The 15,627-nt window shown below is 39.2% G+C and overlaps 1 protein-coding gene across 11 annotated transcripts in view; it reads right to left on the reverse strand.

Annotated features, from left to right (window-relative positions):
* RUBCN (rubicon autophagy regulator) overlaps window positions 1-15,627 on the reverse strand; it is a 172,033-nt gene that overhangs the window by 83,403 nt on the left and 73,003 nt on the right. For 7 of the 11 annotated variants that reach the window (XR_013158482.1, XR_013158480.1, XR_013158481.1 and 4 more), the window contains exon 3: window positions 11,923-12,009. Coding sequence is in view for 8 of the 11 variants with exons in the window: in XM_077118040.1 (XP_076974155.1) it covers window positions 11,923-12,009 (87 nt within the window). In the remaining 3 variants the exon portion in view is untranslated. The remainder of the gene's footprint in view (window positions 1-11,922; window positions 12,010-15,627) is intronic. The other 4 variants (XM_077118036.1, XM_077118041.1, XM_077118034.1 and 1 more) reach the window with 1 other exon arrangement.

Consider the following 15,627-nt stretch of genomic DNA (forward strand, 5'->3'; position numbering starts at 1 on the left):
TGCGAGTGCTGAGATGAGGTATGCTGAGCTGCTTGGGCTGTGCTACAGTTGAGCTCTCTCATTTAAGCATCCAGCCAATTAAACCAAACATCATTCATTGCAGCAGGCATGTCTCCTAGCCGACTGCAGATGTAATCAGCAACAGATGAGGTTCACATGCCATTGGCTCATGTCCACAACAATAGAACTAGGCACCTGCACCATCTGGCCAAGTTGACACCTGAACCTAACTACCACAAGTGCTTTGAAAACTATTGCTTTTTTATTTCTTTGCTTTGTATATATGTTATACTATACAATAAAAAAAAGTTCAAAAAATAAAAAAGATAATGTAGACAATTTCTGGAAAGCAATTTGTAATCATCTAGCTTATTGTGACAAAAAATTATTTTACATGTTAAAAAGTGGTCTAATCTCAGCTGATCAAAAGGTATCTAAATTAGTTTTTAATACTTAGAATTTAAGAATATGTAGATTTTTTCCTTGTTGCCTTAATTTTAAATTGGTTTACGAAACTTACTGCACAAGCACAGGCTTTACAATGATTGTACGGATACTTTATTTAAATATGCCTGTGGTTAAGCTAACTAAGATAATTCATTTTTGGTGGTTCTCAGTGTATTGTCTATTTTCTTAAATAAAAAATATGCAAAAAAAAAAAAGAGATTCTTGACCAGAAGTATATGGAATCTTAAATAGGGCATGAGATCTTGTTGTTTTGTACAGGTTAGTGTGATACCCTGATATATCCCACAGTAATTTGGGTAGAGAATAAAAAAGCATTTGTAAAGTCCCCTTGGGAAACTGGGGAAAATGGAGCAAATATTCAACTTTCCCATTTGGGGAATTCCTGACATTCTTGCAAGCAGTGGGGACAGCCAATTTAATAGGGTGAGCTGTCAATCTTGGGGTTCACCCCTATGAAACTTAATTCCTGCAAAGGAGAAGCTAATCCTACATATAATTAGGCCTCAGAGTCACCCCCCAGAGAACTTCTTTTGTTGCTCAGATGTGGCCTCTCTCTCTAAGCCAAGCTGGCAGGTGAACTCACTGCCCTCCCCCTTACATGGGACATGACTCCAGGGGTGTAAATCTCCCTGGCAACATGGGACAGAACTCCCAGGATGAACTGGGGACCTGACATCATGGGATTGAGAAAGTCTTCCTGAGCAAAAGAGGGAAGAGAGAAATGAGACAAAGTTTTCAGCGGCTGAGAGATGTCAAAGAGTCGAGAGGTTATCCTGGAGGTACTCTTATGCAATATATAACCAATACAATATGGCATATTGGAGTGGCTGGAGGGAAATAGCTGAAACTGTTAACTATGTTCTAGTAGCCTTAATTCTTGAAGATGTTTGTATAATGATATAGCTTTTTACAATGTGACCATGTGATTGTGAAAACCTTGTGTCTGATGTTCCTTTTATCCTCGGTCTAGATGGATGTGTAAATAAATATGGATTAAAAATAAATAAATAATGTGATGATGAGGTTCTGATGTTAACTTGGTCAAATGATTATGCCCCGTTGCCTACTCAGGCAAGCACTGGCCTAACCATTGCTGTGAGGGTGTTTTGTGGCTGGTTGATTAAATCATCAGTCAGATGATTTGCACCTATGGCTGATTACATCTCAATCAACTAAGGCAAGCCCCCTACACACACACACACACACACACACAGTTTTTAAGGAAGAAGGGAAGCTCACTGCTTCTTCAGCCACCAAGTTGCTGTGGAGTTCACACACACACACACACATACACACACACACACACACACAGTTTTTAAGGAAGAAGAGAAGCTCACTGCTTCTTCAGCTAGCAAGTTGCTGTGGAGTTTGTCCAGACCCTTCATCGGAGTTGCCAGTTTTACAGCCTGCCCTGTGGATTTTGGACAATTCCATTCCCACAGTTGTGTGAGATCCCTTAATAATCTCATATTTACAGATCTCTCCTGTGGTTCTGTTTCTCTACAGAACCCTAACTAACAAAGTGGGGATAAGAGGTAAAAATCCGGATATATTGAAATTCTAGTGGTCAATGAAAGGGAGGGGTAAGAGGTATGACATATATGTGTTTTTTCTTTTTCCTTCTAATTTCTTTTTCGGGAGTGATGCAAATGTTCTAAAAATGACCATGGTGATGAATATACAAATATGTGATGATATTGTGAGCCATTGATTCTCTGTGGGCTATGTGTATGTGAAGATTTCTCAGTAAAAGTACTTAAATAAATACTTTGGAAACAGTAGAAGCCAAAGTAAAAAAAAAAAAAGAGTTCTTTTTAAACTTATGTTCACTGTCACGCAATGTTATTTTTTTTCCAGTTTTTTTCCTGTAATAATTTTGTAATTTCTTGCTCTGGGAAAAAACATCCAAACATTTATTTACAGATTTCACTGAAGAAAGAAAAATTATTCGGTCTTTTTTAGTCTTCTTTTTCTTGTATTCTTCTGTCACTTCAAGCCCTTAATTATGTGCCTGATGTTTTTGCCTCTTAAAACACCAGAGACATGGAAATTTCCTCCTTAGTTTTGATTAAAAGCTTTCCCATTCTTTTCTTATAAGTTTCAAGAATAACATGGCACACAGAAGTAACAATGGAAAAAAATATGTTTCCTTCTGTTTGAAAAGTGTGTTCAGCATTTTGGTTTGCCATATCAATTTATAAATTTGGTGCTCTGCTAATTAAACTCAAGAGAAGGAGGTTAACAGAGCTTGACTCCTGCCTTGATAATGCAGTAAAAGATAATTTGCAGAAGAATGCCAAGTTGGAGGGTAAAGACATTCAACTCTTCTTAATTTAGTTTTATATGGAGAGGAGGGGGATAGTGTTGGGTGTTGCAAACCAGAGGACTTTAGGCTGAAGGTCAGATAAGACTGACTTGTATATTATTTTTCAACCCTGTCCTGATTCTAATGGTATGTCTCCAAGCTTATATTACCATAGTATTTACAAAGAAATGTTTGCATTGAAAATTAACCCTAAAAAGGTTTTTATAGGAGGGACCAGTTCTCTAGCATCATTATACTTAAAGCCTATCTAGTCATCGTAAATATTTATCTGTCAATTTTCAAAAGAGGATGAAAACTTCAAAGGTTTATTCCATTTTTTACCATTTTAGTGAAAATGTTTAAAATCTGTTTTTACATTTCTTTTGGTAATCTGTGCCATGGTATTTGGAAACCACCAAAAATTAAGGGAAATTTTGTATTCAATTCAATTTTGGTATAATATTAAGTAGTATAGATTATTAATGCATGTCCACTCAATATAATCCTGTTTTTTGTGATATAACTGCTTATATCTTATTGGCAACATTAGAATAGTGATTTTATTAAATAACCAAATTCTCATTGTGATCATGAATTGAAAATTTGTCTTTATCAAAAAAGTTATCTGGACTTCCGGAGAAGATGGCGGCTCAGTAAGACGCGCGGATCTTAGTTCCTCCTCCAGAACAGCTACTAGAGAAGTAGAAACGATACAGAACAGCTCCCGGAGCCACGACAGAGACCAAGAAGACAGCGTACCCCATTCTGGAATGGCTGACTGGCTGGGAGAACCTGCTCCGGTGAGATCGCCGAGGGGCGTGGGCTTCCACGGGCCGGGCGGCAGGCGGCCGGAGACCCTCCCTCCTTCCTTCCCGGGCCGGCTGGGAGAATTGGACAGGCAGTCCGCTCAAACCATGGCGGCTGGCGCCCCCCCCACGCGCAGCCCCCCGGACCAGCTGGGAGAATTGGATCGGAGATCCCCAAGCCGCGGAGAACGGCGACCGGGGTCCCTTCCAAACACGTGGCTCCCTGGTCCGGCAGGGAATGGTGGATAGACACTCCCCCAAGCCGCGGTGGCTGGCGCCCCCCCCGCCACGCTTGGCACCCCGGGCCGGCTGGGAAATTTGGACAGGCGCTCCCCCAAGCCATAGAGGTCGGCGACCCTCCCCGGCGCGGATCCCCGGGCCGGCTGGGAGATTCGGATTGGCACTCCCCCAAGCCGCTTCGGCTGGCGACCCCCCCCCACAGCGAGAGTTTTCCAAAGTTAAAGGAGCCACAGCATCTTTTACTGGTGGGACCCGCAGACAGATGAGCGCCACGAGCACCACCTACTGGGCAGGATAAGAAAAACAGAGCCCAGAGATTTCACAGAAAAATCTTTCAACATGCGGAGTCCTACACCCAGGGAAATCTGATTAAATGCCCAGACGCCAGCAGAAGATAACGGATCATGCTCAGAAAATTGAAAATATGGCCCAGTCAAAGGAACAAACCAATAGTTCAAATGAGATACAGGAGCTGAGACAACTAATGCTGAATATACGAACAGAAATGGAAAACCTCTTCAAAAACCAAATCGACAAATTGAGGGAGGACATGAAGAAGACATGGGCTGAACAAAAAGAAGAAATAGAAAAACTGAAAAAACAAATCACAGAACTTATGGGAGTGAAGGACAAAGTAGAAAAGCTGGAAAAAACAATGGATACCTACAATGGTAGATTTAAAGAGACAGAAGCTAGAATTAGTGAATTGGAGAATGGAACATCTGAATTCCAAAAAGAAAGAGAAACTATAGGGAAAAGAATGGAAAAATTTGAACAGGGGATCAGGGAACTGAATGACAATATGAAGCGCACAAATATACGTGTTGTGGGTGTCCCAGAAGGAGAAGAGAAGGGAAAAGGAGGAGAAAAACTAATGGAAGAAATTATCACTGAAAATTTCCCAACTCCTATGAAAGACCTAAAATTACAGATTTAAGAAGTACAGCGCACCCCAAAGAGAATAGACCCAAATAGGTGTTGTCCAAGACACTTACTAGTTAGAATGTCAGAGGTCAAAGAGAAAGAGAGGATCTTGAAAGCAGCAAGAGAAAAACAATACATCACATACAAGGGAAACCCAATAAGATTATGTGTAGATTTCTCAGCAGAAACCATGGAAGCTAGAAGACAGTGGGATGATATATTTAAATTACTAAAAGAGAAAAACTGCCAACCAAGACTCCTATATCCAGCAAAATTGTCCTTCAAAAATGAGGGAGAAATTAAAACATTCGCAGACAAAAAGTCACTGAGAGAATTTGTGACCAAGAGACTAGCTCTGCAAGAAATACTAAAGGGAGCACTAGAGTTAGATACAAAAAGACAGAAGAGAGAGGTACGGAGAAGAGTATAGAAAGAAGGAAAATCAGATATGATATATATAATACAAAAGGCAAAATGGTAGAGGAAAATATTATCCAAACAGTAATAACACTAAATGTTAATGGACTGAATTCCCCAATCAAAAGACATAGACTGGCAGAATGGATTGAAAAACAGGATCCTTCTATATGCTGTCTACAGGAAACACATCTTAGACCCAAAGATAAACATAGGTTGAAAGTGAAAGGTTGGGAAAAGATATTTCATGCAAATAACAACCAGAAAAGAGCAGGAGTAGCTATACTAATATCCAACAAATTAGACTTCAAATGTAAAACACTTAAAAGAGACAAAGAAGGACACTATCTACTAATAAAAGGAACAATTAAACAAGAAGACATAACAATCATAAATATTTACGCACCGAACCAGAATGCCCCAAAATACGTGAGGAATACACTGCAAACACTGAAAAGGGATATAGACACATATACCATAATAGTTGGAGACTTCAATTCACCACTCTCATCAATGGACATAACATCTAGACAGAGGATCAATAAAGAAATAGAGAACCTGAATATTACTATAAATGAACTTGACTTAACAGACATTTATAGGACATTACACCCCACAATAGCAGGATACACCTTTTTCTCAAGTGCTCATGGATCATTCTCAAAGATAGACCATATGCTGGGTCACAAGGCAAGTCTTAACAAATTTAAAAAGATTGAAATCATACACAACACTTTCTCGGATCATAAAGGAATGAAGCTGGAAATCAATAATAGGTGGAGTGCCAGAAAATTCACAAATACGTGGAGGCTCAACAACACACTCTTAAACAACGAGTGGGTCAAAGAAGAAATTGCAAGAGAAATTAGTAAATACCTCGAGGCGAATGAAAATGAAAACACAACATATCAAAACCTATGGGACGCAGCAAAGGCAGTGCTAAGAGGGAAATTTACTGCCCTAAATGCCTATATCAGAAAAGAAGAAAAGGCAAAAATTCAGGAATTAACTGTCCACTTGGAAGAACTGGAGAAAGAACAGCAAACTAACCCCAAAGCAAGCAAAAGGAACGAAATAACAAAGATTAGAGCAGAAATAAATGAAATTGAAAACATGAAAACAATAGAGAAAATCAATAAGACCAGAAGTTGGTTCTATGAGAAAATCAATAAGATTAATGGGCCCTTAGCAAGATTGACAAAAAGAAGAAGAGAGAGGATGCAAATAAATAAGATCAGAAATGGAAGAGGAGACATAACCACTGACCTCACAGAAATAAAGGAGGTAATAACAGGATACTATGAACAACTTTACACTAATAAATACAACAATGTAGATGAAATGGACAAGTTCCTAGAAAGGCATGAACAACCAACTTTGACTCAAGAAGAAATAGATGACCTCAACAAACCAATCACAAGTAAAGAAATTGAATCAGTCATTCAAAAGCTTCCTAAAAAGAAAAGTCCAGGACCAGACGGCTTCACATGTGAATTCTGCCAAACTATTCAGAAAGAATTAGTACCAGCCCTGCTCAAACTCTTCAAAAAAATCAAAGCGGAGGGAAAGCTACCTAATTCATTCTATGAAGCCAACATCACCCTCATACCAAAACCAGGCAAAGATATTACAAAAAAAGAAAACTACAGACCAATCTCTCTAATGAATATAGATGCAAAAATCCTCAATAAAATTCTAGCAAATCGAATCCAACAACACATTAAAAGAATTATACATCATGACCAAGTAGGATTCATCCCAGGTATGCAAGGATGGTTCAACATAAGAAAATCAATTAATGTAATACACCATATCAACAAATCAAAGCAGAAAAATCACACGATCATCTCAATTGATGCAGAGAAGGTATTTGACAAAACTCAACATCCTTTCCTGCTGAAAACACTTCAAAAGATAGGAATACAAGGGAACTTCCTTAAAATGATAGAGGGAATATATGAAAAACCCACAGCTAATATCATCCTCAATGGGGAAAAATTGAAAACTTTCCCCCTAAGATCAGGAACAAGACAAGGATGTCCATTATCACCACTATTATTCAACATCGTGTTGGAGGTTCTAGCCAGAGCAATTAGACAAGAAAAAGAAATACAAGGCATCAAAATTGGAAAGGAAGAAAGGAGTAAAACTATCACTGTTTGCAGACAATATGATACTATACGTCGAAAACCCGGAAAAATCCACAACAAAACTACTAGAGCTAATAAATGAGTACAGCAAAGTAGCAGGTTACAAGATCAACATTCAAAAATCTGTAGCATTTCTATACACTAGTAATGAACAAGCTGAGGGGGAAATCAAGAAACGAATCCCATTTATAATTGCAACTAAAAGAATAAAATACCTAGGAATAAATTTAACTAAAGAGACAAAAAACCTATACAAAGAAAACTACCAAAAACTGTTAAAAGAAATCACAGAAGACCTAAATAGATGGAAGGGCATACCGTGTTCATGGATTGGAAGACTAAATATAGTTAAGATGTCAATCCTACCTAAATTGATTTACAGATTCAATGCAATACCAATCAAAATCCCAACAACTTATTTTTCAGAAATAGAAAAATCAATAAGCAAATTTATCTGGAAGGGCAGGGTGCCCTGAATTGCTAAAAGTATCTTGAGGAAAAAAAAACAAAGCTGGAGGCCTCATGCTGCCGGACTTTAAGGCATATTATGAAGCCACAGTGGTCAAAACAGCATGGTATTGGCATAAAGATAGATATATTGACCAATGGAATTGAATAGAGTGCTCAGATATAAACCCTCTCATCTATGGACATTTGATCTTTGATAAGGCAGTCAAGCCAACTCACCTGGGACAGAACAGTCTCTTCAATAAATGGTGCCTAGAGAACTGTATATACATATGCAAAAGAATGAAAGAAGACCCGTATCTCACACCCTATACAAAAGTTAACTCAAAATGGATCAAAGATCTAAACATTAGGTCAAAGACCATAAAACAGTTAGAGGAAAATGTAGGGAGATATCTTCTGAAATTTACAATTGGAGGCGGTTTTATGGACCTTAAACCTAAAGCAAGAGCACTGAAGAAAGAAAGAAATAAATGGGAGCTCCTCAAAATTAAACACTTTTGTGCATCAAAGAACTTCATCAAGAAAGTAGAAAGACAGCCTACACAATGGGAGACAATATTTGGAAACGACATATCAGATAAAGGTCTAGTATCCAGAATTTATAAAGAGATTGTCCAGCTCAACAACAAAAAGACAGCCAACCCAATTACAAAATGGGAAAAAGACTTGAACAGACACCTCTCAGAAGAGGAAATACAAATGGCCAAAAGACACCTGAAGAGATGCTCAATGTCCCTGGCCATTAGAGAAATGCAAATCAAAACCACAATGAGATATCATCTCACACCCACCAGAATGGCCATTATCAACAAAACAGAAAATGACAAGTGCTGGAGAGGATGCAGTGAAAGAGGCACACTTATCCACTGTTGGTGGGAATGTCAAATGGTGCAACCACTGTGGAAGCCAGTTTGGCGGTTCCTCAAAAAACTGAATATAGAATTGCCATACGACCCAGCAATACCATTGCTAGGTATCTACTCAAAGGACTTCAGGGCAAAGACACAAACGGACATTTGCACACCAATGTTTATAGCAGTGTTATTTACAATTGCAAAGAGATGGAAACAGCCAAAATGTCCATCAACAGACGAGTGGCTAAACAAACTGTGGTATATACATACGATGGAATATTATGCAGCTTTAAGACAGAATAAACTTATGAAGCATGTAATAACATGGATGGACCTAGAGAACATTATGCTGAGTGAGTCTAGCCAAAAACTAAAGGACAAATACTGTATGGTCCCACTGATGCGAACCGACATTCCAGAATAAACTTGGAATATGTCATTGGTAACAGAGACCAACAGGACTTAGAAACAGGATAAGATAATGGGTAATTGGAGCTGAAGGGATACAGACTGTGCAACAGGACTAGATACAAAAACTCAAAAATGGACAGCACAATAATACCTAGTTGTAAAGTAATCATGTTAAAACACTGAATGAAGCTGCAGCTGAGCTATAGGTTTTTTTTTTGTCTGTTTGTTTGTTTGTGTCTTTTTTTTTTACTATTATTATTATTTTTATTTTTTCTCTATATTAACATTCTGTATCTTTTTCTGTTGTTTTGCTAGTTCTTTTCCTAAATCGATGCAAATGTACTAAGAAATGATGATCATGCATCTATGTGATGATGTTAAGAATTACTAATTGCATATGTAGAATGGAATGATTTCTAAAAAAAAAAGTTATCTGTTACTATAACCTTTGTGTTTAGAGAATATATGTATGTTTATATATCAATATGGGAGGACGTAAACTCTTTACATCACTAGTGAATTCACTGGATGTGCACTCCTTTGCAAAATATACTTATAGGTATTTGATAGAGGAAAACAAACAGTAGATCCTGGTAGATAGCAAAATATTGAGGCCTAATGGCTTCAGAACTAAATTGAGACAGGTAAGAGGAGATAATCAGGTATTTTTTCTCCAGTTATCATTTAGAAAGTAGTGAAGAAGTGATCAATAGCTTTGTAGCTGGATTGGGACACTGGTGAAAGACTAAACAGTTAATACCAGATGTGCACCTTCAAGAGAGGATAAAACCGCTAGACGTAGCTCTTTACATAACACCTCCAAAGAAGAATCTGTTTTGTTGTACTTATAGAAAGAATGAACTTGAGCCCTTGGCTTCCCCCACAGAGTTCTCAATTTCAGGTGGCCTCCAGAAAAGAATGTGACAAAATCCTGGGGGAAAGGATCTAGAAAAATGACAAAAAAGATTCTCCACCAAAACAAAAACCAAACAATAACAAAAAACAATCAGAGCACTTCTTTTTGGCACTCGCCACAGAATTTTCTGTTTAGAACTTCTACTCTGCTGCTTCTAAAAGCAAGGTCTCATAGGCTAGGATCAGTGCAAAAAACATGGGTGGCAATATCAGGCAATTTTTAAGAGGAAATGACTAGAGCAACATATGAGAAAAGAAGTTGAAGGGGGGCTTGGTGAGAAAAGTGAAGCAAGAAGAATAAAAGAAACTGCTGGGCTCTGGCTACTCCTTGAAAACAAAAAATTTTAAAAAGACAGGATGATACACTGCGATTCAGTTCCCTGATCACATCAGCAATGAATCTGGCAGTGGGTGGGGTATACATGAAACAAGAGTGGCCATGAACTGACAAATGTTGAAGATGCATGGTGGATATTTAGGGATTCATCACACTATTCTAATTTTGTATACATTTGACATTTTCCATAATAAATAGTTAAATAAATACATAACTCAGGGACAACAAGCTGGGAGGACAGGAGAAGAGAGTGCTACCATGGGTTAGGGACATATTTGGCTTCCTGTGACACTTGCCTCCACAAATCTCACATTTTTTTCTAATTGGTGCATCATCCTTTACCTTGAGTAGATATTGGCATGTCAGCCCCAGTCCCCCACCCCTACAACTTCAGGAAATCATTGGCCATTTGCCCTGGATTTTGAAAAGCTTCACTGTTTCCATATACACAGATCTCCTGAAATTAAGAAAACTTTTTTTCACTTTTCTCCAGAAGACAGAAAGTGGTATAGAGCAATGGGTTTGCAAGGTTAAATTTTTTTTTAACTTTTTAAATTATATAAAATATATACAAAGCAAAGAAAGACAAAAGCAAGTTTTCAACGCACTCTTCAACAAGTAGTTATAGGACAGATCCCAGAGTTTGTCATGGGCTACCATACCATCATCTCAGATTTTTCCTTCTAGCTGCTCCAGTACATTGGAGCCTAGAAGGAATAAACATTTTTTTAACATCATAATCAATTTTTCTTTTTTGTGAAAAATCACATATATACAAAAAAGCAATACATTTCAATGCACAACACAACAATTAGTTGTAGAACAGATTTTAGAGTTTGGTATGGGTTACAATTCCACAATTTTAGGTTTTTACTTCTAGCTGCTCTAAGATACTGGAGACTAAAAGAAATATCAATATAATGATTCAGCAATCATACTCGTTTGTTAGACCTTACCTTCTCTGTATAACTCCACTATCACTTTTGATCTTTCTTCCACTCTTTACGGGTATTGGGGCTACGCTCATTCTAACTTTTTCATGTTGGAAAGGGCTGTCACTAATATGGGGTAGGGAGATGGAGCTAGCTGATGTTCTAGAGAGGCTGGGCCCTCTAGGTTTCAGAACTTATCTAGTCCAGGGACCCATCTGGAAGTTACAGGTTTCAGGAAAGTTACCCTAGTGCGTGGAACCTTTGTAGAATCTTGTATATTGCCCTAGTGTTCTTCACGATTGGCAGAAATGGTTTTGGCTGGGGTTTGACAAGTTATGACAGGTAGCAATGTCTAATTGAAGCCTGCATAAGAGTGATCTCCAGAGCAGCTTCTCGACTCTATCTGAACTTTCTCAGCCACTGATATCTTATCTGTTATACTTTTTTTCCCTCTTTTGGTCAGGACGGCATTGTTGATCCCATGGTACCAGGGCAAGACTCACTGCAAGGTTAATTAAAAAAACTAAACAAAACAAAACCAATAACACTCCCATCCAACTCAGCCTTAAATGGATAATTTCCTATTTTCAATGAACTGAAAATTTGACACACTTCATTCTTGTAGCTTAGGAGACTCTTCAGACAAAAAGCAAATAATGAAATCATGTGCTTACACACCAGAATACGCTTACCTTCTCCACATGAAGGGCAGAGTGGGGACTGAGCCACCGGATGTCTTTCACAAACTGCCAGTAATCAGTCTGGCGGCAACACACCTGCTGAGGGACACACAGGGTTAGCAAATCACTACCATTCTGGAACAAATCCAGTTCTAGTGTTGCCATTCAAAGAGAGGAAAAAGAACATAGCCATCATTTGTTTCAACAAAGGCTCTCAGCAGCAATCAAAGGACTACATATATATGTCACCATTTTAAAGGATAATTATTTTAAATGATTTTAATGCTTCTTTTGAACAGGTGATACATGCAGCATATGATATAATATGTCATACAGTGAAATCGACTTCCAGCATAACAATGTGAGAAGCTCCAATGACCTGCTCCCTAGTGAAACTGGTAAAACTTATTTTAAAAACAACTATTCATTAGTGTACAAGGTAAGAAAGTTCTGACATGAACTAGAACAAATGTATGTCATTATTTCAAGGTGCTAATAAGGGTTATACTTAACAGTAATATTGTAATATGCTTTCATCAATTGTAACAAAGGTACTATACCAAAGTTAAGTGTCAATAATAGGGGGACATAAGGGATATGGGTTTTTTTTCCCCAGAGAAATGAGAATGTTCCCAAATTGACTGCAGTGGTGAATGCATAACTGTGTGACCATAAGAATAAGTTACTGCATGTAGCAACCTACAATGACCAAGTCATCGGATTCCTCAGGAAGGGAAAGAACGTACAGAAGGTATCATAAAGCATTAAAACATCCTCCCCGATCACTGTTGATAACAAACCTCTGTGTCATGAAACCCTGCTAAAACTCTGTTCTCACACCCTACAGATGTCTTTGTCCTAAACACTTACAAGCTGTCTCTTGTACTCCCTGTCCTTTGTGGAGTAGTGACTTAAATTTTCTGGGTAGCTGCCACTGGAAAAATATTCTTCTGTTCATAAATCCCAATAAAATCCACGCCTAACTCTCTGCCTAGTTTGTTTTTTGGTCTTGGGGCTCTGCTGACCTGAATCCCTCAAGAGCTGAGCTGGAACAAATGGCAAGTGAGCCAGGAGACCACAGACTTGCAGGCCATAGTGGGCATGAGTTCTAGAAATGGAGAATCCATGGTAGAAATCGTAAATTGGCCTGTACATCCATGTGGGGAGAGGTGGCTGCCCTCCTGGATGAATGGGGGCCACCCAAGAGTGTGGAGATATTGGAAAACTCTGGCGGGTTTGCTAACTGTTTTGTAATAGATAACAGGACAACTGAATTTTAGAAAAAAGAAAAAAAAAAAAAAAAAAAAAAGCAACACCAAGTAGCTGTGGCCACAGCCTGGCCCTTTTAGGCACCTTACACATGGCCACAAAGGCAGAACAGGTGGTAAAAGTAAAGCCTGCCATCTAAAGGAGGAATTAAAATTAGAAAGCTATTCATGCCCTGCCCAAATGGAAACAAAGGACACTGACTGATCACCTGTGCTAAGTGGACGGTCAGTTAGAGACTCTGGCATACAGATATGCTGAGTCAGAGGCCTTAAGTGCCTTGGGCTTGAGTCTGGAGGATTTTAGCTACTCCAGGATGGGACCCCAAAGCATGGGACCCCATAGATTCCTCTTTGGAAAAGGAAGGGGAGGAGGAATGGGGGGTGGAGGGGGATGAAGAGTCCCAACAAGTACACCCCATAATTCCACAGAAATGGAAGGAATCATAAATCAAACCCCTGGGATGCAGCAACTCCAACCTTCTGAACAGAATTATATGTTACTATGAAAGATTACACCATTGTCAAATTGGGTGATTTAGGGCAGCGATATAAACAAAAAACTAAGGAATCCATACCCAATTGGCTTCTGAGGTTATGGGACACAGGAACAGAGGGTGTAGTGGTTTCTGAAGTGGAGATGAGTAGACTGGCATCTATTACCAATCACCCTTTGCTACAACAATGCCTTTTACCTCAGCTGATGCAAAAATTGCCCCCTTATTGGTATGGCAGATTAATGGGTTTAAGGCTTCATGGCCTAAGGAAGAGAATATACCATACAATACCCACCACTGGCAAAACATGGAGGAGCTACAAGATGTTTTAAGGGGGCTGGGAATGAATGATGAACACATCATTTATGTCACAGCTTTTGTAGGTCCTGACACTGAAGCTTTTACTGCAGGAATGAAAGACTTGGGTATTGCATACTGCCCCCAACCATTACTACGGGACTCTTGTCTATCCTAAGGCTGCTAACAGGGAAGCCCATTCCCCTTGCCACTCAGGCTATAACAAACCTCAGAGAGTTGGGGAGGCTGTGGAAAAAGGGAGGAGAATAAGGGCAATAGGAAAGGTTCCCCAAGAGTATGACGGCCCTAATAGGGTATCCTGCAAGTAGATGTGGATTTCATTGCTCCAGGCACAGAGATACAGGATATAGATAAGTAATCTAATATGGTTCCAATAACACTATGGAGCAAATTGCCTAAGGACCAAAAATGTACTGAAGTCAGCTCCCAAGTCTTAGAGGGAGAAAGGAAGTAAAGAAAGAAACTGCTGTTCAGAGCCTGAACCCAGGAGCTGCTTCACCAGAAGAGGGGAAAAAGCCCCTTTCCCTCTTCTATGGGGGGAGGTTAAGATCTCTGGGTATGAACAATAGCCAGGGACCTCGGGGATTGGAGGACACATGTAGAATTAACCATCGACTGGTCCCTTACTAACCAAGGGTTTAGTAAGGGTTTCTCAGGCTGCAATTGCCCCAGGCATAGGCAGAAACAAGCTTGTTTGAGAGCTTGTCTGGAGCCTGTGCCTTCCCCAGGGGAGGGGTGAGGCCCAACTCAGGTGGAATCCCTCTCTCAAGGAATTCAGACCCAAGGGCTTGGAAATTTGAAGCCATTAAAGCCAGCCTACAACATCTCCTCTGTCTCCACCATACCCCCAGCAGGGAGAGTATGCCAAAGTTAAAGGTATCGCATCATCTGATTCTGGTGGGAACTGCAGGCAGACAAGAGCCACATACTGAGCAGGATAAGAAAAACAGAGCCCAGAGACTTCACAGGAAAGTCTTTCAACCTGATGGGTTTCATCCTCAGGGAAAACTGATGCAAGTAACTCTTTCCTCCTGACAGGAGGCCAGTTTGGTCTGGGAAAATCTGGCTGGGGTCTATAATACCTAAGTAGATCCTCCGAAGGGTGGGGGGAAAAGGCACCATACAGGCAGGGCAAGAAACAAGAAAACACGAACTGAAAAATTCTGCTCTGTTAAACAAAACCTAAGCTAGAGGTCCAGAATAAGCTGAACTGAATGTCAAAGAACAGATAGACAACAAAGTCATCCAGCAAGACAATCCTAGGTAAAAGAAATGAAAACAATTTCCAGGATAAACTAATGAAGGTAATTAAATGCCTAGACATCAGCAAAAAATAACAAATCACACTAGGAAAATTGAAGATATGGCCCAGTCAAAGGAACAAACCAACAATTCAAATGAGATACAAGAGTTGAAAAAATTAATTCACAATTTTCAAACAGACATGGAAAACCTCATCAAAAATCAAATTGACGGAGGATATAAAGAAGTCAAGTAATGAACAAAAAGAAGAAATCGAAAGTCTGAAAAAACAAATCACAAAACTTATGAGAATAAAAGTCACAGTAGAAGAAATGAAAAAACCATGGAAACCTACAATGTTAGCTTTCAAGAGGCAGAAGATAAGATTAGTGAAC

This window comes from Tamandua tetradactyla, chromosome 10 (assembly GCF_023851605.1).
Source record: "Tamandua tetradactyla isolate mTamTet1 chromosome 10, mTamTet1.pri, whole genome shotgun sequence".
Lineage (NCBI taxonomy): Eukaryota > Metazoa > Chordata > Mammalia > Pilosa > Myrmecophagidae > Tamandua > Tamandua tetradactyla.